This window comes from Stomoxys calcitrans, chromosome 4 (assembly GCF_963082655.1).
Source record: "Stomoxys calcitrans chromosome 4, idStoCalc2.1, whole genome shotgun sequence".
In the NCBI taxonomy this organism is placed as follows: Eukaryota; Metazoa; Arthropoda; class Insecta; order Diptera; family Muscidae; genus Stomoxys; species Stomoxys calcitrans.
This window is the reverse complement of record NC_081555.1, coordinates 159,788,702-159,813,265: the sequence shown is the minus strand read 5'-3', so window position 1 is coordinate 159,813,265 and position 24,564 is coordinate 159,788,702. Positions and strand designations below refer to the sequence as shown.

The following is a 24,564-nucleotide window of genomic DNA, read 5'->3' as shown; positions in this document are numbered from 1 at the left end:
ATGGATATTTCGATGTGTTGCAAACGGAATGACCAAATGAATATACCCCCATTGTATGGTGGGGGGGTATAAAAAGCAACTTTTTCAACAACCACACTCTACTTTCACTATTTATGTTTGTCTTCCCCTCACCCCAGCAAATACATACTCGTACAAGCTCTCTTCATACATCAAAAGTACATTAAACAGAAATTAAAAGTAATGTGTCCTTCAAACAACTAAATTCCCAAACAGTTTATTTTCATAACTTAATTTAAAGTGTCACCCACAGGTCTGGCTAGATTTCTAATAGCAAACGTATAAGGTTTGCCACAGCCTCAGGTTCTTAACTTTTATGAACGCTCTTTAAATTTTATCCAAATACCATTTTGGGCTGCCGTTAAGAAAGTTGTTGGTGAAATTTCAAATGGCCTTTCCGAAACAATGTCAGCCAAATGTACCGAGTACTTGGATAATAGGGAAGCAATGCCAGCTTTGCCTTGGGCCAAACCAAAACGACCACCTTACAGGAGAAAATGTAAGAGTGTGTGTGTGTGTGTGCGTGCGTGTGAAGAAAAGTAAAACATAAAAGTTATTATAATTAGAATATATAGCAAATAATTCTAATTATCATAAACAACTTACCAGGACACTTGCGAGGTCCTTCACCGAAACCTAAAAATGAGCAGCTGGGGAGTTTGTCTTTGTCTTGCATAAAGCGCTGAGGCTTAAATACCAAAGGATCGGGATAGATATCGTTATCGCTGGAAAACAGATAATTTTTTTAGAGTTAGGCTGATATCATAAGTTTAGCTGAAGATTGAATTATTTGACTAGTGAATAATGCTCAATGAACTCTCCTACTGTTTATACCCTACACCACTACTGTGGTACAGGGTATTATAACTTAGTGCATTTGTTTGTAACACCCAAAAGGAAGAGAGATAGACCCATTGATAAATATACCGATCGACTCAGAATCACTTTCTGATTCGATTTAGCTATCTCCGTCTGTCTGTCCGTCCGTCTGTCTGGCTGTCCGTCCGTCTGTCTGTTCATGTTAATTTGTGTATCAACTACAGGTCGCAAATTTCATCCGATCGTCTTCAAATTTGGTATGAGAATGTTTTTCGGCCTAGAGACGAAGCCTATTGAAATTGGAAAAAATCGGGTTCGATTTGGATATAGCTCCCATATATATGTTCATCCGATTTTCAGTAATACAGCAATAAAATGGTCATTTGTAAACCGATTATCTCGAAACTTAGCAGGTGAGATTTTCTTACGACTCTCAATATTAGTGGTGTATTTCATAGAAATCGGTTCAGATTTGGATACAGCTCCCATGTATATGTTCGTCCGATTTGCAGTAATACAGCAATAAAATGGTCATTTATTAACCGATTCTCCCGAAATTTGGCAGAAAGGACTCTTTAATGACTCTCAATATAACTGGTGAATTTCATAGAAATCGGTTCAGATTTGGATATAGCTCCCATGTATATACTTCGCCCGATTTTCACTCTTTGACCCACAGCAAGCACATTTATTCACCAATCTTTCCAAAATTTTGTACAACGCCTTCCTCAACGACTACCACAATGTATGAGAAGTTTGCTTGAAATCGGTTCAGATTTGGATATAGCTCCCATATATATGTTCGTCCAATTTGCAGTAATACAGCAATAAAATGGTCATTTGTTAACCGATTCTCTCGAAGTTTGGCGGGAAAGATTTTCTTATGACTCTCAATATTAGTGGTGAATTTCATAGAAATCGGGTCAGATTTGGATATAGCTCCCATATATATGTTCGTCCAATTTGCAGTAATACAGCAATAAAATGGTCATTTGTTAACCGATTCTCTCGAAGTTTGGCGGGAAAGATTTTCTTATGACTCTCAATATTAGTGGCGAATTCCATAGAAATCGGGTCAGATTTGGATATAGCTCTCATATATATACATCGCCCAATTTTCACTCCTAGACCCACTGCAAGCACATTTATTGACCAATCTTTCCAAAATTTTGTACAACGCCTTCCTCAACAACTACCAAAATGTATGAGAAGTTTGCTTGAAATCGGTTCAGATTTAGATATAGCTCCCATATATATGTTCGTCCGATTAGCAGTAATAATGCAATCAAATGGTCACTTGTTAACCCATGCCCTCGAAATTTAGCGGGATGGATTTTCTTATGACTCTCGACATTACTGGTGAATTTCATAGAAATCGGATCAGATTTGGATATAGCTCCCATATATATGTTCGTCCGATTTTCAGTAATACAGCAATAAAATGGTCATTTGTTAATCGATTCTCTCGAAATTTGGCAGGAAAGATTTTCTTATGACTATCAATATTAGTGGTGAATTTCATAGAAATCGGTTCAGATTTGGATATAGCTCCCATGTATATGTTCCTCCGATTTGCAGTAATACAGCAATAAAATGGTCATTTGTTAACCGATTCATCTCGAAATTTGACAGGTGATATTTTCTTATGACTCTCAATATTAGTGGTGAATTTCATAGAAATCGGTTCAGATTTGGATATAGCTCCCATGTATATGTTGCTCCGATTTGCAGTAATACAGCAATAAAATGGTCATTTGTTAACCGATTCTCTCGAAATTCGAAAGGTGAGATTTTCTTATGACTCCCAATATTAGTTGTGAATTTCATAGAAATCGGTTCAGATTTGGATATAGCTCCCATATATACGTTCGTCCGATTTTGGGTAATTTCCCATAATGTTGCCATTTGTCAACCGTAGGTTTTACAGTTTGAACATATTTGCTCGGCGAAGGTCTATCAAAATTTGCTCAGAATTAGATATAGCTCCCCCATTGTACTTATAAGGTAGGTGTAAGGCATTCTACAGTCGGCACCGCCTGGCTTTTGCCCGTCCTTACTGGTTTTACTTAACTTTTGATAGACTATTTTGTCTGCTTGAATTTTTATGCAAAAGCTTAACATTTTTGGTAAATTCCTTAAATTTGTTATAAATTAAAAAAAAAAATATATCCCAATCAAGTCCCACCACAGAAACCAGAAAAAAAACCAACTCCACTAAAACCCAAAGAATTTGCATCATAAAAATTGCTCTTCATTCATTTAATCTATCCAAATGTACCTACAGTTCAGAATTCATTCATTTAAAGAACTCTTCAGAATTTCAATGTAATTTTCAACAGAACTTTGTTTGCCAAAAATCTGTTTTTTTGTTTGTTGTTTTTTTTTTCTGGGTAAAAGTTTTACTTACTAGTGGACAGCTTTTACAGGCACTACAAATATCATACCCTCTGGCACTAGAAATGATTCGCCATCTCCTGATTGTGGTGGCATTTCAAAGGATTTTGTACATTGCTTGAGCAGAGCCATCATAGGAGGATGCAGGCGAAGAGTTTCTAAAACAAGGCCAAAATAAATGAAGCAGAGCGCCCATAAGGAAGGTAAAGAAAGTTTTCATAACAATGGTAAACTCAAATGAAATTGCGTGTGAATACATGGAAATGTCACACCTACCATAGAGGGAAGCTTCCAAGTAGCACAGTTCCTGCAAGGCCTCGTAACACAGTTGGCCATTGTGGCGTTTTAAAACTTCATCAAGCTCGTTGAAAACTTTTTGCTGTTCCAAAGGATTTATGGCGTACTAAAAAAAAAGAAGTGCAAATAAAAAAGAGAAATTTGTTGGCAAAAAAAGAAAGAAAGAAGAAAAAAAACAGAAAATGATTGCAGACAACAGAGGAAATATTAATGCATTGTTATGGGAATTTAATAGGGTGTTGGAAAGTGGAAAAACTTAATAATATACAAACATGTCAATGGTATATATGAGAGTCTAGTACGGCCATTCTGAACTATATACGATAAAGTTGACAAAGGGCCCAATGCAACACTCGTCTCCAAATTTCAGCGAAATCTTCATTTGTTACACGATTTCTCTGAAATTTGAACATTGAAGGAATCCCTGACGTTTTTGTAACTCGCTCTTCTACATTTCAGAGAAATCGGTCAACATATGCGCCAACATGGGCTTCAGATCCTAAATAAACGGCACATTGGTAAAGCAACTATATCGAAATATGGTCCGATCTGGACCATACTCGGATCCAATTTCGATGGGTGTAAATCAACGCACTGTTATCAATTTCAAGAAATCCGAACAACAAATGCGGTTTTAATGGGCACTAGATCCTACGTATGGATGAAGTACGGCTACAGCGTAATATGGTCCAATCTGGTGTTAGGTTCGGCCAGGCCGAACCTTGGACACCCACCACCTCGGGTATATATGTCAACCACCTACCGTCATAATCCATAGCAGCTTTATCGAAATATGGTCCGATTTGGACCAAATTCGATACGGATATTGATTGGTCTAATAAGTAAAAGTCATTGTTCAATTTTGTAGAACAAAATATTGGTCTTTTTGGTAGCCATATCAAAACATAGACCTATCTGAACCATAAACGACAAGGAAGTCGAAAAGCCTAACACAAGCCACTGTGTCAAATTTCAGCGAAATCGAATTATAAATGTGCCTTTTGTGGGCCCAAAACCCTATATCGAGAGATCGGTCTATATGGCAGCTAATCCAAATCTGAACCGATCTGAGCCAAACTGAAGAACAATGTCGGAGTGCCTAACACAACTCAGTGTCCCAAAATTTACCAACATCGTCATCGACATTGCAGAAGTTTGTCTAAGGGGCTTAACACAAGTCACTGTCCCGAATTTCGGCGACATCGGGCAATAAATACGCCTTTTATGGGCCCATAACCCTAAATAAGGAAATCGGTCTATATGTCAGGTATATTCGAATCTGGACCGATCTGTGCCAAATTGCAGAAAGTTGTCGAAGAATCGAAGGCAACTCACTGTCCCAAATATCGGTGACATCGGGCAATAAATGGGCTTTTTATGAGTCCAAAACCTTAAATCGAGAAATCGGTCTATATGGCAGCTATATCCAAATCTGAACCGATCAAGACCAAATTGAAGAAAGATGTCGAAAGGCCTAAGACAACTGACTGTCCCAAATTTCATCTACATCGGATAATAAATGTGGCTTTTATGAGCCTAAGACCCTAAATCGGAGGATCGGTCTATATGGCAGCTATATCCAAATCTGAACCGATCAAGACCAAATTGAAGAAAGATGTCGAAAGGCCTAAGACAACTCACTGTCCCAAATTTCATCAACATCAGATAATAAATGTGGCTTTTATGGGCCTAAGACCCTCAATCGGCGGATCGGTCTATATGGCAGCTTTATACAAATCTGAACCGATCTGACCCAAATTGGCGAAGGATTTTGAAGGGATCGGTCTATATTGGGGCTATAGCAAGATATAGTCCGATAAAGCCCATCTTTGAACTTAACCTGCTTATGGACAAAAAAAATCTGTGCAAAGTTTCAGCACAATATCACTGATTTTTAAGACTTTAGCGTGATTTCAACAGACAGACGGACAGACCGATATACGGACGGACATGGCTTAGATTTTTACGCTGATCAAGAATATTTATACCTTAAAGGGTCGGAAATGGATATTTCGATGTGTTGCAAACGGAATGACAAAATAAATACACCCCCATTCCTCGGTGGTGGGTATAAAAACGGCTGAACCGATAGGCTGTACAATTTTTTGATATTGGAAGCGGAGCGGACCCTCCCCCTGGCAACAACTGCACTTGAGTACCGATCTGCACAATATGGGACTCAAGTAAAAGGTGTTTGAGAGCAGAGTACGATAATGATATATAAAATTAGTTTCAAGTACCTGCAGGGCCTGCCCATGACCAAAACCACCTCAAATGAAAGGTATCTGGAGTAGTGTACGAATGTGATACTAAAAATCGGGTTCAACTAATTAGGTGCCCGCACCGAGCCAAAAACTGCAGCTAAAGTATCGCCTAAAATTAAAAGTGGGCCGCTTGGGACAATTTGGGACTCAAATAAAAGGTATTCTAGAGTAGGGTACAAAGATGAATAAAAATTGAGTCCAGATATCTAGGCGGTCGCTTCGAGACCAAAACCGCTTCAAATAGGCTTCAAATATTGAACGACCATGTCAATATGGGACTAAAATAGGAAATATTGGGGAGTAGATAAAAAAGAGTTTCTCTGCTATTAAAACGATATCAAGATATGGTCCGGTTCGGACCACAATTAAATTATATGTTGGAGACCTGTGTAAAATTTCAACCAATTCGTATAAGAATTGCGCCCATTGGGGCTCACGAAGTAAAATAGAGAGAACGATTTATATGGGATCTGTATCGGGCTATACACCGATTCAGACCATAATAAACACGTTTGTTGATGATCATGAGAGGATCCGTCGTACAAAATTTCAGGCATATCGGATAATAATTGCGACCTCTACGGGTCAAGAAGTCAAGATCCCAGATCGGTTTATATGGCAGCTATATCAGGTTATGAACCGATTTGAACCTTATTTGACACAGTTGTTGAAAGTAAAAATAAAATACGTCATGCAAAATTTCAGCCAAATCGGATAGGAATTGCGCCCTCTAGAAGCTCAGGAAGTCAAATCCCCAGATCTGTTTATATGACAGCTATATAAGGTTATGAACCGATTTCAACTATACTTGGCACAGTTGTTGGATATCATAACGAAAAACTTCGTGCAAAAATTCATTCAAATCGGATAACAATTGTGCCCTCTAGAGGCTCAAGAAATCAAGACCAAAGATCGGTTTATATGGCAGCTATATCAGGTTATGGACCGATTTAAACCATACTTGGCACAGTTGTTGGATATCATAACAAAACACGTCGTGCGAAATTCCATTCCATTCGGATGAGAATTGCGCCCTCTAGAGGCTCAAGAAGTCAAGACCCAAGATCGGTTTATATGGCAGCTATATCAGGTTATGGGCCGATTTAAACCATACTTGGCACAGTTGTTGGATATAATAACAAAACACGTCGTGCAAAATTTCATTTCAATCGGATAAGAATTGCGCACTCTAGAGGCTTAAGAAGTCAAGACCCAAGATCGGTTTATATGGCAGCTATATCAGGTTATGAACCGATTTGAACCATACTTGGCACAGTTGTTGGATATCATAACAAAACACGTCGTGCAAAATTTCATTCTGATCGGATAAGAATTGCGCACGCTAGAGGCTCAAGAAGTCAAGACCCAAGATCGGTTTATATGGAAGCTATATCAGGTTATGGACCGATTTAAACTATACTAGCCGCAGTTGTTGGATATCATAACAAAACACGTCGTGCAAAATTTCATTCCAATCGGATTATAATTGCGCACTCCAGAGGCTCAAGAAGTCAAGACCCAAGATCGGTTTATATGGCAGCTATATCAGGTTATACCTACCATCTTATGGTGGAGGGTATAAAAATGATAAAAGAAAAGATTTGCTCTGCTATTAGAGCGATATCAATATATGGAGACCTGTATAAAATGTCAGCCAATACGAATAAGAATTGCGCCCTTTAGGGGCTCAAGAAGTAAAATGGAGAGGTCGATTTATATAGGAGCTGTATCAGGCAATAGACCGATTCAGATCATAATAAACACGTATGTTGATGGTCATGAGAGGATCCGTCGTACAAAATTTCAGGAAAATCGGATAATAATAGCGACCTTTAGAGGCTCAAGAAGTCAAAATCCCACATCGGTTAAATGGCAGTTATATCAGGTTATGAACCGATTTGAACCTTATTTGACATAGTTGTTAGATATCTTAACAAAATACTTCGTGCAAAATTTCATTCCAATCGGATAAGAATTGCGCCCTCTAGAGGCTCAAGAAGTCAAGACCCAATATCGGTTTATTTGGCAGCTATATCAGGTTGTGGACGGATTTGAACCATACTTGGCATAGTTGTTGGATATCATAACAAAACACGTTGTGTAAAATTCCATTACAATCGGATTAGAATTGCGCCCTCTAGAGGCTCAAGAAGTCAAGACCCAAGATCGGTTTATATGGTAGCTATATCAAGTCATGGACCGATTTGAACCATACTTCGCACAGTTGTTCAATATCATAACAAAACACGTTGTGCAAAATTTCATTTCAATCGGATTAGAATTGCGCCCTCTAGAGGCTCAAGAAGTCAAGACCCAAAATCGGTTAATATGTCAGCTATATCAGGTTCTAGACCGATTTATTGCCATACTTGGCACACTTGTTGGATATCATAGCAAAACACGTTGTGCAAAATTTCATTCGAATCGGATTAGAATTGCGCCCTCTAGAGGCTCAAGAAGTCAAGACCCAAGATCGGTTAATATGGCAGCTATATCGGGTTATTGACCGATTTTAACCATACTTAGCACAGTTGTTGAATGTCATGACAAAACGCGTTGTGCGATATTTCATTCCAATCAGATAAGAATTGCGCCCTCTAGAGGCTCATGAAATCAAGACCCAAGATCGTTTTATATCGCAGGTATCTAAACATGGACCGATATGGCCCATTTACAATCCCAACCGACCTACAATAATAAGAAGTATTTGTGCAAAATTTCAAGCGACTAGCTTTACTCCTTCGAAACTTAGCGTGCTTTCGACAGACAGACGGACGGACGGACATGGCTAGATCGACATAGATTATCAAGACGATCAAAAATATATATACTTTGTGGGGTCTCAAACGATTATTTCGAGTAGTAACAAACAGAATGACGAAATTAGTAAACCCCCATCCTATGATGGAGGGTATAACAAACAGAATCACGAAATCAGTATACCCCCATTCTATAATGGAGGGTATAAAAATTAAGTCCAAGTAATGGAGGTGCCGCCCCTCCTCTTAAGCCCCTCCCAAAATGGGAATACGAACCCATATTACCATGATTGTAATATGGGATTCAAATCAAAGTATTAGGGGTTAGATTACGAATATGAAATTCAATTTGGGTCCAATTATATAAAAGATGTATATGGGAACCTAAAATCACCCCAAATAGGTTAGCCGACCAATCAGGACAATATGGGGATCGAGTGATAGATATTGTTCAGTAGAGTGTGAACCTAACATTCTGTGGCAGTGTTCAGTTAATTATTTATGTAAATAATTTTAGTTATTATCAAAAAAATTCTAAAAAAAATCCGTTTTTCCAAAAATTATCATCAATTTTTTTTCCACAGTTTTCCATCATACCATTGTGCCCATTATTAAACCCTTTAACCAATTTGCATACCTCATACAGAGCAAAGGCCATTAGGGACGATGAAGTCTCAAAGCCTTCGAGTAAAAATGTACTGCAGTGGCCAACAATGGTGGCCCTATCGACTGGTTCATTCTGTTTTTGTTTGTTTTCAATCAGCCATTGAATGAAATCGCTTTGTTCTGCTCGTTGGGAGTTGGATGATTTGTCCAGCAAAGGCACTTCGTCGAGGCGTAAACTTAAAATATTCATAACGATGTGGCGAAGCCATGTCGCAACATTGGCAGGAACATAACTGAAAATGGAAAACGAAGGATAACGCTATTAAAAATACACAATCATAGTCATTGCGGATTATATGCTAATTTATTCAAAAGCACTATGGGTTCAAAAAAAAAAGGGAATCAATTTTAATTGAGTACTGCAAGTACATCAAGGAGTTAAATGAATGCAATTTCAGGCATCTAGGATTAAGGGTTCCTTTGTGGGAAAGCTGTTAACATATTTTTTTATCTTCAGCATTATCGTTATTCGAAATTACCATAGACCAATAATCGTAGAGATTACTTCAACAAAAAGAGGGAATATTTTTTCTTTTGAAGGTCAGTAATCTGGCTCCAACTCTTTGAGTTTTGGGATCACTGTACGCTAATTGCCCGCTAATAGAGTCTCACTCACAGTGTTATTACTTACCGGTATTTGATAAGGTCTCCCAGTTTTGGTGAAAACAATAGGGCTATTGTGTCCAATAGACTATATGGATTGGGCTTAAAAATATCCTCGGCTAGTTGAGTAAAATCCGAATCGCTTTTTTCAAATGTTTGACCATCCAATCCAAATGCTGCAGATGCAATTACACCCAGTGTAAATTTGGAGAACAGCTTAAGGAAGAAATTTGCAAATGTCTTTGATTAGTATGTGAGAAGGGAACGAATAAAGTAAAAACCAGTAAGGAAGGGCAAAATTCGGTCGGAGCCGACTATATAATACCCTACACCACCAAAATATCTCATGAAAATTTTGTAGAGATTGGACAGCCTTAAAAGTCGAAACGCATAAAAGATGTATATGGGAACTTTACCTAAATCTGGTTCGATTGCATGCAGTGCGACGTCAAATAAAACATCTCCTGCAAAATTTTGTAAGGATGGGACCAAAATTTTGACTACTAAACCTTTAAAAGGGCATATCGGATGAAAGACATATATGGGAGCTATATCTAAATCTGAACCGATTTCAATGAAATTTCCATATAGATTGTGACGTCAAAAAAAAAACACTTTGTGCCAAATTTGGTAAAGATCGGACCAAAATTGTGCCTTCTACAGCCTTAAAAGACCATATCTGATAAAAGATATATATGGGAGCTATATATAAAACTGATCCGATTCTGATAAAATTTTGCACACATATTGGGACATCACAAAAAACACTTCGTGTCAAATTTTGTTAGGATCTAACTAAAATTGTGGCTTCACAGCTTTAAAAGGGCATATCGAATGAAAGATATATATGGGAGCTATATCTAAATCTGAACCGATTTCAATGAAATTTTTCACACATATTAAGACGTCAACAAAAACATTTCGTGCCAAATTTTGCAAACATCGGACTAAAATTGTGCCTTCGACAGCCTTTATAGATCAAATCGGATGAAGTTATATATGGGAGCTATATCTAAATATGAACCGATTTCAACGAAATTTTACGCACTTATTGGGACGTCAAAAAAACACCTCGTGCCATATTTTGTAAGGATCGGTAAAAAATTGTGGCTTCTAGAGCTTTAAAAGGGCATATCGGATGAAAGATATATGTGGGAGCTATGTCTAAATCTAAACCGATTTTGATGAAATTTCGAGTATATGTTGGGACGTTAAAAAGAACACCTTGTGTCAAATTTTGTAAGGATCGGACTAAAATTGTGGCTTCTACAGCTTCAAAAGGACACATCGGATGAAATATATGTATGGGAGCTATATCTAAATCTGAACCGATTTCAATGACATTTTAAACACTTATTGGAACGTAAAAACAACCAACTTGTGCCAAATGTTGTTAGGATCGGAACAAAATTGTGGCTTCTACAGCTTTAAAAGGACACATCGGATGAAAGATATATGTGGGAGCTATATCTAAATCTAAACCGATTTTGATGAAATTTCGAGTATATGTTGGCACATCAAAAAGAATACCTTGTGTCAAATTTTGTAAGGATCGAAACAAAATTGTGGCTTCTACAGCTTTAAAAGAACACATCGGATGAAAGATATATGTGGGAGCTATATCAAAATCCGAACCGATTTTGATGAAATTTTGAATGTATATTGGGACGTCGAAAAAAACACCTTGTGTCAAATTTTGTAAGGATCGGACCAAAATTGTGGCTTCTATATCTTTAATAGGGCACATCGGATAAAAGATATATATGGGAGCTATATCTAAATCTGAATCGATTTTTTTCAAAATCAATGGCATTCATCCTTGGATCAAAAAAGAGACTTATGCAACATTTTGTGAAAAATTGACAACAAATGCGACCTGTACCTTGATTACAAAAACACATGGACAGATAGACAGACGGACAGATCCGTAAGCCGATCCGTATACTTATCGATGGGTCTAGCTCTTCTCCTTCTTAGCGTTGCAAACAAAATGCATACACCTATAACAACCTGTACCACAGTGATGGTGTAGGGTAAAATTAATTGAGTTACGTGGTGTCAAAACTTGGTTAGCCATGACGACGGATATATCAGATGAATACCAGTAAGGAAAGGGAAAAGTCCGGCGGTGCCGATTAAATAATACCCTACACCTACTCTAAAAGTACAAAGTGGAAGTTATATCTAATTCTGAACCAATCTTGATGGACGTCGGCGGTTGTTTTCAATGATGATAATGATCTTCATCCATTGTTGCCGGCCATTGTTTATAAAAAAAATTGCACTTGAAATTTATACAACAAATGCGAGGCATGCACTATGCCCCTCACAAAAGTATTTCTTTTAGAAATTGAATTTGATAACGTGTACCAGTTGAATAAATGGTGGAATGAATGGTTAAATAAATAATCCCAAATTCAGAATTCAAACATACATACGTATAATAATTTGTTCCACCAGCGAAGATTAGAATGTATATCAATGGGTATGCGTCACCGGAATTTTAAATTTCAACAATAAAATTTTAATTATGCATTCCATATGTTATGACTTGCAGTGCAAGTTTTAATGATGTTCTATATGGAGTGTTTAATCAGTTGTTTGGGGTTAACACAGTTGCCGAGCTGCAGGTTGTTTTTTTTTTCATACCCTCCACCATCACTCATTCCATTTGTAACACTTTTCAATATGCGTCCAAGACCCCATAAAAATCGATCTAAATATGTCCGTCTTTCTGTCGAAAGCACGCAAACTTTCAAAGGGGTAAAGCTAGGCTCTTGAAATTTTGTACAAATACTTCTTATTTATACGGGTCGGTTGGGATTGTAAATGGGCCAAATTGGTCCATGTTTTGATATAGCTGCCATAGAAACCGATCTGGGGTCTTGACTTCTAGAGTCTCTAGGGGGCGCAATTCATATCCGATTTGGTTGAAATTAAGCATCACTTCCAGCTGTGCTAAGTATGGAGCAAATCGGAATGTAACCTAATATAGCTGCCATATAAGCCGATCTCCCGATTAGATTTCTTGAACTTCTAGAGGGCGCAATTATTATCCAATTTGGCTGAAATTTTGCACATATCGTTGAGAATTTAATTTCAACAACTGTGCCAAGTATGGTCTAAATCAGTCCATAACCTGTTATAGCCGTCATATAAATCGATCTTCCGATTAGACTTCTTGAGCTTCTAGAGGGCGCAATTCTTAACCGATTTGGCTAAAATTTTGCACATATCGATGAGAATTTACTGGTTCGCATGGTTCGTTTTGGTATGAATGTTCATACTGTGCCAAGTATGGTCTAAATCCTTAAACCCTCCGATATAAGATAATTAGCTGACCCGGGCCCGCTCCGCTGCGCCTTCTTTTACTTTATATGGAACAAAATTTTTCCTTGGAATATTTATTTTCGACAATTAAAGAGCTTTTAGTGAAATATCATGCTACGAATATAGTATATCGCTTGACTAATTGTTTAACAATATAAGTGCCTTTGTCCGAATTCCATATGATCTTTATGTGTATACGAATTTTAGTTTGGATATAAGGTGTACTCCATTCTTAAAATACTTTATTTTAGCCCGCTACTCTCATGATATCTTATTTAGGGGTGTTTTCGAGGGTGAGGTGGTCCCCAAAGCACTTACTTGGCCCTGAAAAAATATCAGCATCATGCTCTTCTTTCAAAAACCATTTATTTAAACCCCATATTGCCATTGGTTTAGGGGAGTTTACACTATGAGGCGTCCCCCAAAAACAAATACCTTTCATTTGAGCCACATATTAGCATGGTCGAAAATTTTTTTTCTTTCCCCCCAATTCCTTTCATTGAAATTCCACATTGACATGGTCGGTAAATATACCCAATTTAGGGGTGTTTTGGGGATTGGGGTGGTCCCCCAAACACTAAGCCCGGAAAATATATCAGCAATCAGTTTTCTATTCTCATATATCTATTTATCATTTATTTGAACCCCATATTGGCATTGGTTTCAAAATTGGATATCAAATTCGTTTTCTAATCTCATTTAAACTCCTTATTGCAAAAGTCAGCAAATATGTCCGGTTTGGGGTATTGGCCCCAAAAACAATGAATATTTAGTTCCACTCTCTTTAAGACCCAAATTGTCTTGGTGAGCAAATACGTCCTATTTGGGGGTTGTTATGGTATTGAGACATCCGTTAGACAGTTGACCTCTAATGTTGATATCAGATACGTGGTCCACTCCCAAATACCTTTAATTTGAGCCCCATATTTCCATAGTCGTCAAACATGACCGGCTTGGGTGGTGTTTTGTGGGATGGGCGGCCACTCAGCGAGTTAGCCTTGAAAATAAATATCGGATTCGTGTTCCACTTTAAAAACCCTCTTATTTGGAGCCTAATATTGCAATTACTATTTGGGTTGTGTTGTGGGGTTGGGGTGGCCCCATAGACACTTTTCCCGAATATTTATATCAAATTCGTTCTTTACTCCCGAAGACCTTTTATTTGAGCCCTATATTGCTATGGTCGTAAATTTGTATCCTTTGGGGGATGTTTTTGATGAGAGACGGACCACCAAACACTTGGACCCATAGATCCATGGATATCAGATTCGTATTCTACACTCAAATACCTTTTATTTAAGCCCCATATTCCCATGGTCACTAAATAAGTCCTGTTTTTTGGCGGGTTTTGGGGAAGGGGTGGACCCCCACACCGGGATCCCACATGTGGATATCAGGTTCGTATTCTACTTGCAAATACCTTTCATTTGAGTCCCATATTGCCATGGTCGGTATATATGTCCAATTTAGGGGTGTTTTGGGGCTTGGTGTGGTCCCCCTAGCACTTGGTCCGACAATTGGATATCTGATACGTTTTCTTATCCTAAATACCTTTCATTTAAGTCCAATATTGTCGTGATTGGTCTAAATATATGTTTGGTAGATTTTAAGTTGTGGCAGCCCCCGTAGGTGCCCCATCCGAAATTTGGATACTAAATTTTTATTTTTAGGGTACTATATGAGAGCATACAAAATTTCGTTTAAATCGCACCACCCATCTCCGAGATCTAGCGTTTCTGAGAATTAGGGTAAGGGGGAGGGTCCGCCCCCCTTCAGATATCATAAAATGTAGTACCCTATTTTCACCACGGGATCATTATACACCATCTGTGAAAATTTCAAAAAAATGGGTTCAGCCGTTTCTGTGTCTATAAGGAACACACAAACATACAAACAAACAAACAAACCTACAAACAAACACAAATTAATTTTTATATATAAGATATAGCCGAAATTTGAGACAAAGAGTTGTGTTAGGCCCCTCAACATCTTTCTGCAATTTGGACCAGATCGGTTCAGATTTGGATTTAGCTGCCATATAGACCAATCTCTCGAGTTAAGGTTTTGGGTCCATAAAGGCGCATCTATTGTCCGCTGTCGACGAAATTTGGGACAGTGAGTTGGGTTTGGCCCTTCGACATCCCTCTTCGATTTGGACCAAATCGGTTCAGATTTGAGTATAGCTGCAATATAGCCCGATCTCTCGATTTAAGGTTTTCGGCCCATAAAGGGCGCATTTATTGTCCGATGTCGTCGAAATTTTGGGACAGTGAGTTGGGTTTAGGCCCCTCAATATCTTTCTGCAATTTGGCCTAGATCGGTCCAGATTTGGATATAGCTGCCATATAGACCGACCTCTTGTTTTAAGGTTTTGGGTCCATAAATGGCGCATTTATAATCCGATTTCGCCGAAATTTGGGACAGTGGGTTACGTTAGGGCCTTCGACATCCCTTTTCAATTTGGTTCGGATCGGTCCAGGTTTGGATATAGCTGCCATATAGACCGATTCTCGATTTAAGGTTTCTGACTCATAAAAGGCGCATTTATAGTCCGATTTCGCCGAAAATTTTGAGACAGTTTTTTGGGACAGTGAGTTGGGTTTAGGCCCCTCAATATCTTTCTGCAATTTGGCCTAGATCGGTCCAGATTTGGATATAGCTGCCATATAGACCGACCTCTTGTTTTAAGGTTTTGGGTCCATAAATGGCGCATTTATAATCCGATTTCGCCGAAATTTGGGACAGTGGGTTACGTTAGGGCCTTCGACATCCCTTTTCAATTTGGTTCGGATCGGTCCAGGTTTGGATATAGCTGCCATATAGACCGATTCTCGATTTAAGGTTTCTGACTCATAAAAGGCGCATTTATAGTCCGATTTCGCCGAAAATTTTGAGACAGTGAGTTGTGTTAGGCCCCTCGACATTTTTCTGCAATATGGTTCAAATCGGTTCAGATTTGGATATAGCTACCATATAGACCGATCTCCCGATTTAAAGTCATGGCCCCATAAAAAGCGCTTTTATAATCCGATTTCGCTGAAATTTGACACAGTTGCTTATGTTAGGTTTTTCGACAACCGTCGTTTATGGTCCAGATCGGTTTTTATTTGGATATAAAGGGTGATTTTTTTGAGGTTAGGATTTTCATGCATTAGTATTTGACAGATCACGTGGGATTTCAGACATGGTGTCAAAGAGAAAGATGCTCAGTATGCTTTGACATTTCATCATGAATAGACTTACTAACGAGCAACGCTTGCAAATCATTGAATTTTATTACCAAAATCAGTGTTCGGTTCGAAATGTGTTCATTCACCGTAACGTTGCGTCCAACAGCATCTTTGAAAAAATACGGTCCAATGATTCCACCAGCGTACAAACCACACCAAACAGTGCATTTTTCGGGATGCATGGGCAGTTCTTGAACGGCTTCTGGTTGCTCTTCACTCCAAATGCGGCAATTTTGCTTATTTATGTAGCCATTCAACCAGAAATGAGCCTCATCGCTGAACGGTGAATGAACACATTTCGAACCGAACACTGATTTTGGTAATAAAATTCAATGATTTGCAAGCGTTGCTCGTTAGTAAGTCTATTCATGATGAAATGTCAAAGCATACTGAGCATCTTTCTCTTTGACACCATGTCTGAAATCCCACGTGATCTGTCAAATACTAATGCATGAAAATCCTAACCTCAAAAAAATCACCCTTTAGCTACCAAAAAGACCAATATTTGGTTCTACAAAATTGAACAATGACTTATTTTTATAAGACCACTCAATGGCTGTGCCGAATTTGGTCTAAAACGGACCATATTTCTATATAGCTGCTATGAGGGCATAAATTACGGATTTTTCACCGGACTATGACGAAAGGTGGTTTACATATATAGCCGAGGTGGTGGGTATCCAAAATGCGGTCCGGCCGAATTTAACATATTTTTATTTTTCTATAGCTCTTAAAAAATCACCCTTTATATTAAACACTTTGTATGAGCAAAAAAACCCAAGTTACAACAATTTTTACCTTTATTGACGAAGTTAAGCACGGATAGATTTATGGCTCTGCCATAAATTTCCTCTTTATTTCATCAAAATCCATTCAGGCTTAGAATTTCACATAAAAATTCTAGTCGCTACTATTTGCAAGAAATTTGATTCGAATAGCTTTTGTATCGGCAAGTGGAATGATAAAACTTAAATGTCCCCGTATACCTTTTAAAAAAAAGGCCATTGCCAGTTCACAAATTCAGTGAGCCGTTTTCGATTTTCATAAATAAAATGTACAAAATTACTTTTGGTTTAAGAATACAATAAAAACTTACTTCTTTGCCTTCGAAACAATTCGTTTTCATTTTATCATCGACATATTTCACCATTTTCTTGCACACCGTTTCAATGTGGGCAAATGAGCCTTTCACCTGCCAAGCGTAACACAAAACAAAAATTAGATGCGGATGATAAACTTTAATTCACACGCTACCATACTGGCATACACAGTGCCATTGCGATATGTCACTCACTTTATTGGGCGTAAATATGGGCATGACTTCATTGCGCATTGTACGCCATTTTGGCCCTTTGGCTATGAAAGGATTACAGAATCCTTCAGGATCGCGCTGTGGATTCACCCACACCACATTGTCCTGGCAATTGTTAAAGTTGCGTATCAACACCTCCTTGATCATATCAAGGCTGCGCAACAACACCACGGGCTCACCCAAAAGACGATAAAAACCCACATATGACAAATCAGGATTATCACTATCACCATGCATGTAGGCGGAACATGGAACGAAGAGAGTAACCAAAATTAAAATAAATAAATGAAATCGGTTTTTGTTTTTCTTTTTCTGTTTCTGTCAACCCACTTGTAAATTCTCTCATAGACATCACCATAGTGCTGGCGGCCTGTAACAAAACGCCACATACTGCCCACTAGGGGCCAACCGCGAGGACCACGAATGCCCTGGCGCTGCCAGTACAAACATTTCCAAAACAAAAAGGAAAACAAAATTAAGCAAATTGCCGCGAGCATTGAGAAAAATATTTCCATTGTTATGTTTGTGAAACACACTTTGGGCACTTCAGTTATCTTTAATAAGAGTTGCTCTGGGGAGATGTTGCATTACCGCCTTCGCGAATTGCACTGAGGGTATTGGCTGCTTCTCCTCGACTTTCTGCTATATGCAAATGTTTTTAAGAATTAATTTAGTCTCGCATCACGATACCACTGACTCCATCAGCCTACTAATGTACCAATCAGCTATGTGGAATGTCCTATCCGCTGTCGGTTGTTAAATTAATGCTGCTGAGATAATCGGAAAAACACATTAGGCAAATTGATAATGCAAGCGCCGCAAATGCAATTGCGTTTGACATTAAAATGATAAAACAAGTATATAGGCGTTAAGTTCGGCCGGGTCGAACCTTGGATACCCACCAACTCGGGTATATATGAAAACCCCCTTTACGTCAAAATCCGGTGAAAAATGCCTCGAAATATGTTCCTATATAGACCATATACTAATAAGTACAAGTCATTTTTTAATCGTGTCTAAAACCTGAAACTAAAAATAAACCCATCTGGACCATATACGACACGGATGTCGAAAAGCCAAACATAAGTCACTGTGTCAAATTTCAGTGAAATCGTATTATAAATGCGCCTTTTAGGGGGCCAAGACTTAAAATCGAGATATCGGTCTATATGGCAGCTATATCCAAATCTGGACCAATTTGCAGAAAAATGTTAAAGGGCCCAACACAACTCACTGTCCCAAATTTCGTCGACATTGGACAATAAATGCGATTTTTATGGGTCCAGCGCATTAAATCGAGAGATCGGTCTATATAGCATCTATATGCAAATCTTAATCGATCTAGGCCAAATTGCAGATATATGTCGAGGGGCTTAACTTAACTCACTGTCCCGAATTTCGGCGACATTGGACAATAAGTGCACCTTTTTTAGGCACAAAACCCTAAATCGAGAGATCGGTCCATATGGCAGCTATATTCAAATCTGGACCGATCTGGCCCAAATAGAAGAAGGCTGTCGAAGTACCGAACCCAACTCACCGTCGCAAATTTCGGCCACATCAGATAATAAATGTGCCTTTTATGGGCTCAAAACTTTTATTCAAGAGATCGGTCTATATGGCAGCTATATCCAAATCTGGACCGATCTGTGCCATATTGCAGAAGTATGTCGAGGGGCTTAACTTAACTCACTGTCCCAAATTTCGGCGACATTTATCGGCCCAGAGCTTTAAATCGAGTGATCGGTCTATATGGCAGCTATATCCAAATCTGGACCTATTTGGGCCAAGTTGCAGAAAAATGTCGTAGAGCCTAACACAACTCCCTGTCCCAAATTTCGGCAAAATCGGACAATAAAAGCGCCCTTTATGTGTCCAAATCCTTGAATCAAGAGATCAGTCTATATGGCAGTTATATCCAAATCTGGACCGTTCTATGCCATGTTGCAAAAGTATGTCTAGGTGCTGAACTTAACTCACCGTCACACATTTCGGCGACATCGACCTATAAATGCGCCTTTTATGGGCGCAAGACCTTAAATCAAGAGATCGGTCTATATGGCAGCTATATGGATCGATATGGGCCAAATTTAAGAAGGATGTCGAAGGAGCTAACATAACTCATTATCCGAAATTATCCGGATAATAAATGTGGCTTTTATGGGCCTAAGACCATAAATCGGCGGATCGGTCTATATGACAGCTATATCCAAATCTGTATCGATCTGGTCCAAATTAAAGATTGATGTCTAGTGGCCTAACACAACTCACTGTCCCAAATTTTGGCAAGATTGGACAATAAATGCGCCTTTTATGGGCCCAAGACCTCAAATCGAGACATCGGTCTATATGGCAGCTATATCCAAATCTAGACCGATCTGGGCCAATTTGGAGAATGATGTCTAGTGGCCTAACACAACTCACTGTCCCGAATTTCAGCAAAATCGGATAATAAATGAGGCTTTTATGGGCTTAAGACCCTAAATCGGCGGATCGGTTCATATGACAGCTATATCCAAATCTGAACCGATGAGTGTCATATTGCAGATACATGTGGATGAACCTAACTTAACTCACTGTGTCAAATTTTGGCGGCATCGGACAATAAATGCGCCTTTTATAGGTCCAAGACCTCAAATCGAGAGATCCGTCTATATGGCAGCTATATACAAATCTGAACCGATCAGGGCCAAATTGAAGAAGAATGCCGAAGGACCTTATTCAACTCACTGTCCCAAATTTCAGCAAAATCGGATAATAAATGTGGCTGTTATGGGCCTAAGACCCTAAATCGTCATATCGGTCTATATGGAGGCGATATCGGGATATGTGCCATCTTCAAACTTGAACTGCTTGAACTGAGGACGTCGAAGGGCCTAACACAGTGAGTTGACTGTCCCAAATTTCAGCAAAATCGGACAATAAATGCGCCTTTCATTGGCCCAAGACCTCAAATCGGGAGATCGGTCTACATGGCAGCTATATCCAAATCGGAACCGATCTGGGCCAAATTATAGAAGGATGTCGACGGGCTTAACACAACTCTCTGCCCCAAATTTTAGCAAAATCGGGTAATAAATGTGGCTTTTATTGGCCTAAGACCCTAAATTGGCGTATCGGTATATATGGAGGCTATATCAAGATATAGTCCGATATAGCATATCTTTGAACTTGAACTGCTTATGGACAAAAAAGGAATCTGTGCAAAATTTCAGCTCAATATCTCTATTTTTAAAAACTGTAGCGTGATTTCAACAGACAGACAGACGGACGGACATGGATATATCGTCTCAGATTTTTACGCTGATCAAGAATATATATACTTTATAGGGTCGGAAATGGATATTTCGATGTGTTGCAAACGGAATGACAAAATGAATATACCCCCATCCTTCGGTGGTGGGTATAAAAAAAACTATAAAGTGTTGTGTGCGAATAATATAACAGGCAGACAGCTTGCATGTCAATAATTACATGTGAAAACGGTATCTGACTTCATTAGAAAGAAAACTCACGCCAGACTGTATGCGTGTGTTGTGCAATTTAATGTAATCGGATAAAAATACTTTGTAATTATTTTACAACAATTAATTATTATAAACAAATATATTCTACGAGCGTTGCCGTACATAGCCTTACTGTTCGTGTTCAGGTAATGATGATGTTGCCATATGTTATTCAAAACTTTAATAGGCCATAATGCCATGAAGTATAGATTGTATGATCTATTGAGTCTTCAATATGTGTTCTTGATAGTCATGATATTCTAAGTCAATATGCCAATGTTTATCCGCACGCTATCTTCTGAACTAAAAAAGCTTTTACATCCAATTTTTGCACAAATGATTATTATATCCATAGGCGTAGGTAGACATTTTCCCGGGTAGGGGGGGGAAAAATAAATTATTCATTTATTTTGTTTATACCCACCACCATAGGACAGGGGGTGTATTCATTTGGTAATTCCGTTTGTAAAACATCGCAGTATACATTTCCGACCCTACAGAGTACAAACGGATCGTCGACAATTTTTTATGAGATTTAACGATGTCCTTGTGCCCGTCAGTTTTAATCACGCTACAGTCTTCAAAAATTGAGCTACTGAGTTGAAATTTTGGGCAGACTCGTATTTCTTCTACACGTAGGTTAAGATCTTGAATGGGCCACATCGGACTATATCCAAATAGCTGCCATATATGGTTGCCCAAAAAGTAATTGCGGATTTTTTAAAAGAAAGTAAATGCATTTTTAATAAAACTTAGAATGAACTTTAATCAAAAGCAAGCTAAAAGTAACAGCTGATAACTGACAGAAGAAAGAATGCAATTACAGAGTCACAAGCTGTGAAAAAATTTGTCAACGCCGACTATATGAAAAATCCGCAATTACTTTTTGGGCAACCCAATAGAACGATCTGGCGATTTAGGATCTTACGCCTATAACACGCGCATTTATTACCCAATTTCGCTGAAATTTGGCGTTGCGAGTTTTATAAGGACCGCCGATATCCGAACCAAAAATGGTCCAGATCGGAACATATTTGGATCTTACACCATATGTGGCCATACATTTGTCCCGAATATGGTTCAGATCGGACTATACTTAGATATAGCTGCCACAGAGACCGATTTTCAGCATTAGGGTTTAAAGTTGGTGGATATCAAACTCAATTTGTTTTTTTTTTTCGCCTCTAATAAGAACAAGTAAAAGCGTTCGGCCTGGTCGAATATTATATACCCTCCACCATGGATGGAACAAACATTTTCCCTGTCGATATAGAAATCCGAAAGAGAAAATGGACTTGGTTGGGTCATATCCTACGCCGATCGCGTGGTGATAAAGCGAGAAATGTCTTGGACTGGAAACCGCAAGGACAGCGAGGGAGGGGACGACCGAAAAACACATGGATCCACTGTACGAAAAGAAAGTTGGAATCAAGCCACGTCTTTGGCCAATAGAGCTCGACGGAGAGAGCTTGTTAATGCCCTCTGTTTATACTGACCAGTGTACTAGTCAACTCCCAAGACCTTTCATTTGATACCCATTTTGTGAAGTTGGAGATTCATGCCCGTTTAAGGAGTTTTGGGGTTGGGGGGCCTAGTAGACACCTTGGACAAAATTCTTATAACAGATATGTAATCAACTCCAAACACCTTTCATTTGATATCCATATTGTCCCAATTGGTAAATATTACCTGCGGGGGGTTTTTGGGGGGTGAGGAGGCCCCTCAGATACCAAGGAACAAATTTTTTATGTCAGATTTGTATTCTACTTTTAAATACCATTCATTTGATGTCCATATCGGCCAAAGCGGCGAAAGAGTCTTATTTGGGGGGTTTTTGGGGGTGCGGAACCCCCCCACCGAACACTTATGGCGAAATTTATATACCATGTTCGTACTCTACTATGAAATACCTTTCATTTGATACCCATATTGTCCCAATCGGTAAACATGTCCGTCCGAGTGGGTTTTGGGATGGGGCGTCCCTCCAGGTTCTTTGACCCAAAAATGTTGCACCAATTTCGTGATTTTGGGGTTCCATAAGGTGGCGTACACAATTTCGCTTAAATCGGTGCACGCAACTCCGAGATCTGGCGTTTTTGAAAATTGTGGTATGGGGGAGGGTCCGCCCCCCTTCGGATAACAAAAAATTTTGTAACCTATTTTCATCGGGGACCCAAACTCTACCATCTGTGAATATTTCATTGAAAATAGGTTCAGCCGTTTTTGAGTCTATACGGGGCAGAGAAAAAAACAAAGCGCAACAATTTCATTTTTGTATTATAGATTTTTCGAGGCCTCAGATCAATATTTCGAAGCGGTATAAACGGAATGACGAAATTAGTATACGCCCCATCCTATCGTGGAGGGTACAACAAGTAAAAACGTGTTAAGTTCGGCTCAGCCTTGCCGTTATTGGAAGTCATAACAGAAGCCGTAATCTTTGTCAACGAAATCGGACAAAAATTACGGCTTCCAAGGGCTTATGAAATCAAAACAGGAGATCGGTTTTTATGGAAGTTATATCAGGTTATTGACCGATTTGTATCGAAAGTTCAGGCTTTTAGGGACTCAAGAAGTCAAAACAGGAGATCGATTTATATGGAAGCTATATCAGGTTCTTTGCCAATTTGAACCCTACTTGGAAAAGTTATCCGAAGTTTTAACAGAAGAAGTCAAAACGGGAGATAGGTTTAAATGGGAGCAATATAAGGTTCTTGACCGATTTAGAACGTTCTTGGCACAGTCAGTCGAAGTTACAGCAAAATTTCAGCAAATATGTTCAAAAATTACGGCTTTCTAGGTCTCAAGAAGTTAAATCGAGAGATCGGGGTATATGGCATCTATATAACACTCTTGACCGATTTAGAACGTACTTGGCAGAGTTATTCCCAGTCATAACAGAACACTACCAGGGGCTCAAGAAGTCAAATTGGGAGATCGGTTTATATGGGAGCTATCTCAGTTTATTGACCGATTTGTACCGTACTTGGCAAAGTTGTAAGAAGCCATAACAGAACACTATGTACACAATTTTAGCCAAGTCGGATGAAAATTGAGGGTTCCAGGGGCTCAAGAAGTCAAATCGGGAAATCTGTTTCTATGGGAGCTAAATCAGGTTCTAGTCCGATTGGGACCGTACTTGGCTCAGTTACTGGGAGTCATAACAAAAGACTATTTGCAAAATTTCAGCCAAATCGGACAAAAATTGCTGCTTGTATGGGCACAAATAGTCAAATCGGGAGATCGGTTTATATGGAAGCTACATCCAAGTCCGAAGCGATATGGCCAGTTTGCGATCCCCAACGACCTACATTAATAAGACGAATCTGTGCAAAATTTGAAGTGTCCAGCTTTAAGCGTTCGACC

The 24,564-nt window shown here is 38.8% G+C and overlaps 2 protein-coding genes across 2 annotated transcripts in view; one reads left to right on the top strand and one right to left on the bottom strand.

Moving 5' to 3' along the window:
• LOC106092915 (uncharacterized) overlaps positions 1-24,564 on the top strand; it is a 134,293-nt gene that overhangs the window by 102,309 nt on the left and 7,420 nt on the right. The window lies entirely within an intron of this gene.
• Positions 210-18,398, bottom strand: LOC106092917 (probable cytochrome P450 308a1). The gene is made up of 9 exons (XM_013259872.2): positions 18,023-18,398; positions 17,675-17,915; positions 17,477-17,572; positions 9,849-10,036; positions 9,189-9,450; positions 3,508-3,634; positions 3,245-3,389; positions 625-743; positions 210-502 (listed from the first exon to the last, which is right to left on the bottom strand). Exons 1-9 carry the CDS (start codon positions 18,205-18,207, stop codon positions 333-335), a joined length of 1,533 nt encoding a protein of 510 aa, XP_013115326.2. The 5' UTR covers positions 18,208-18,398; the 3' UTR covers positions 210-332.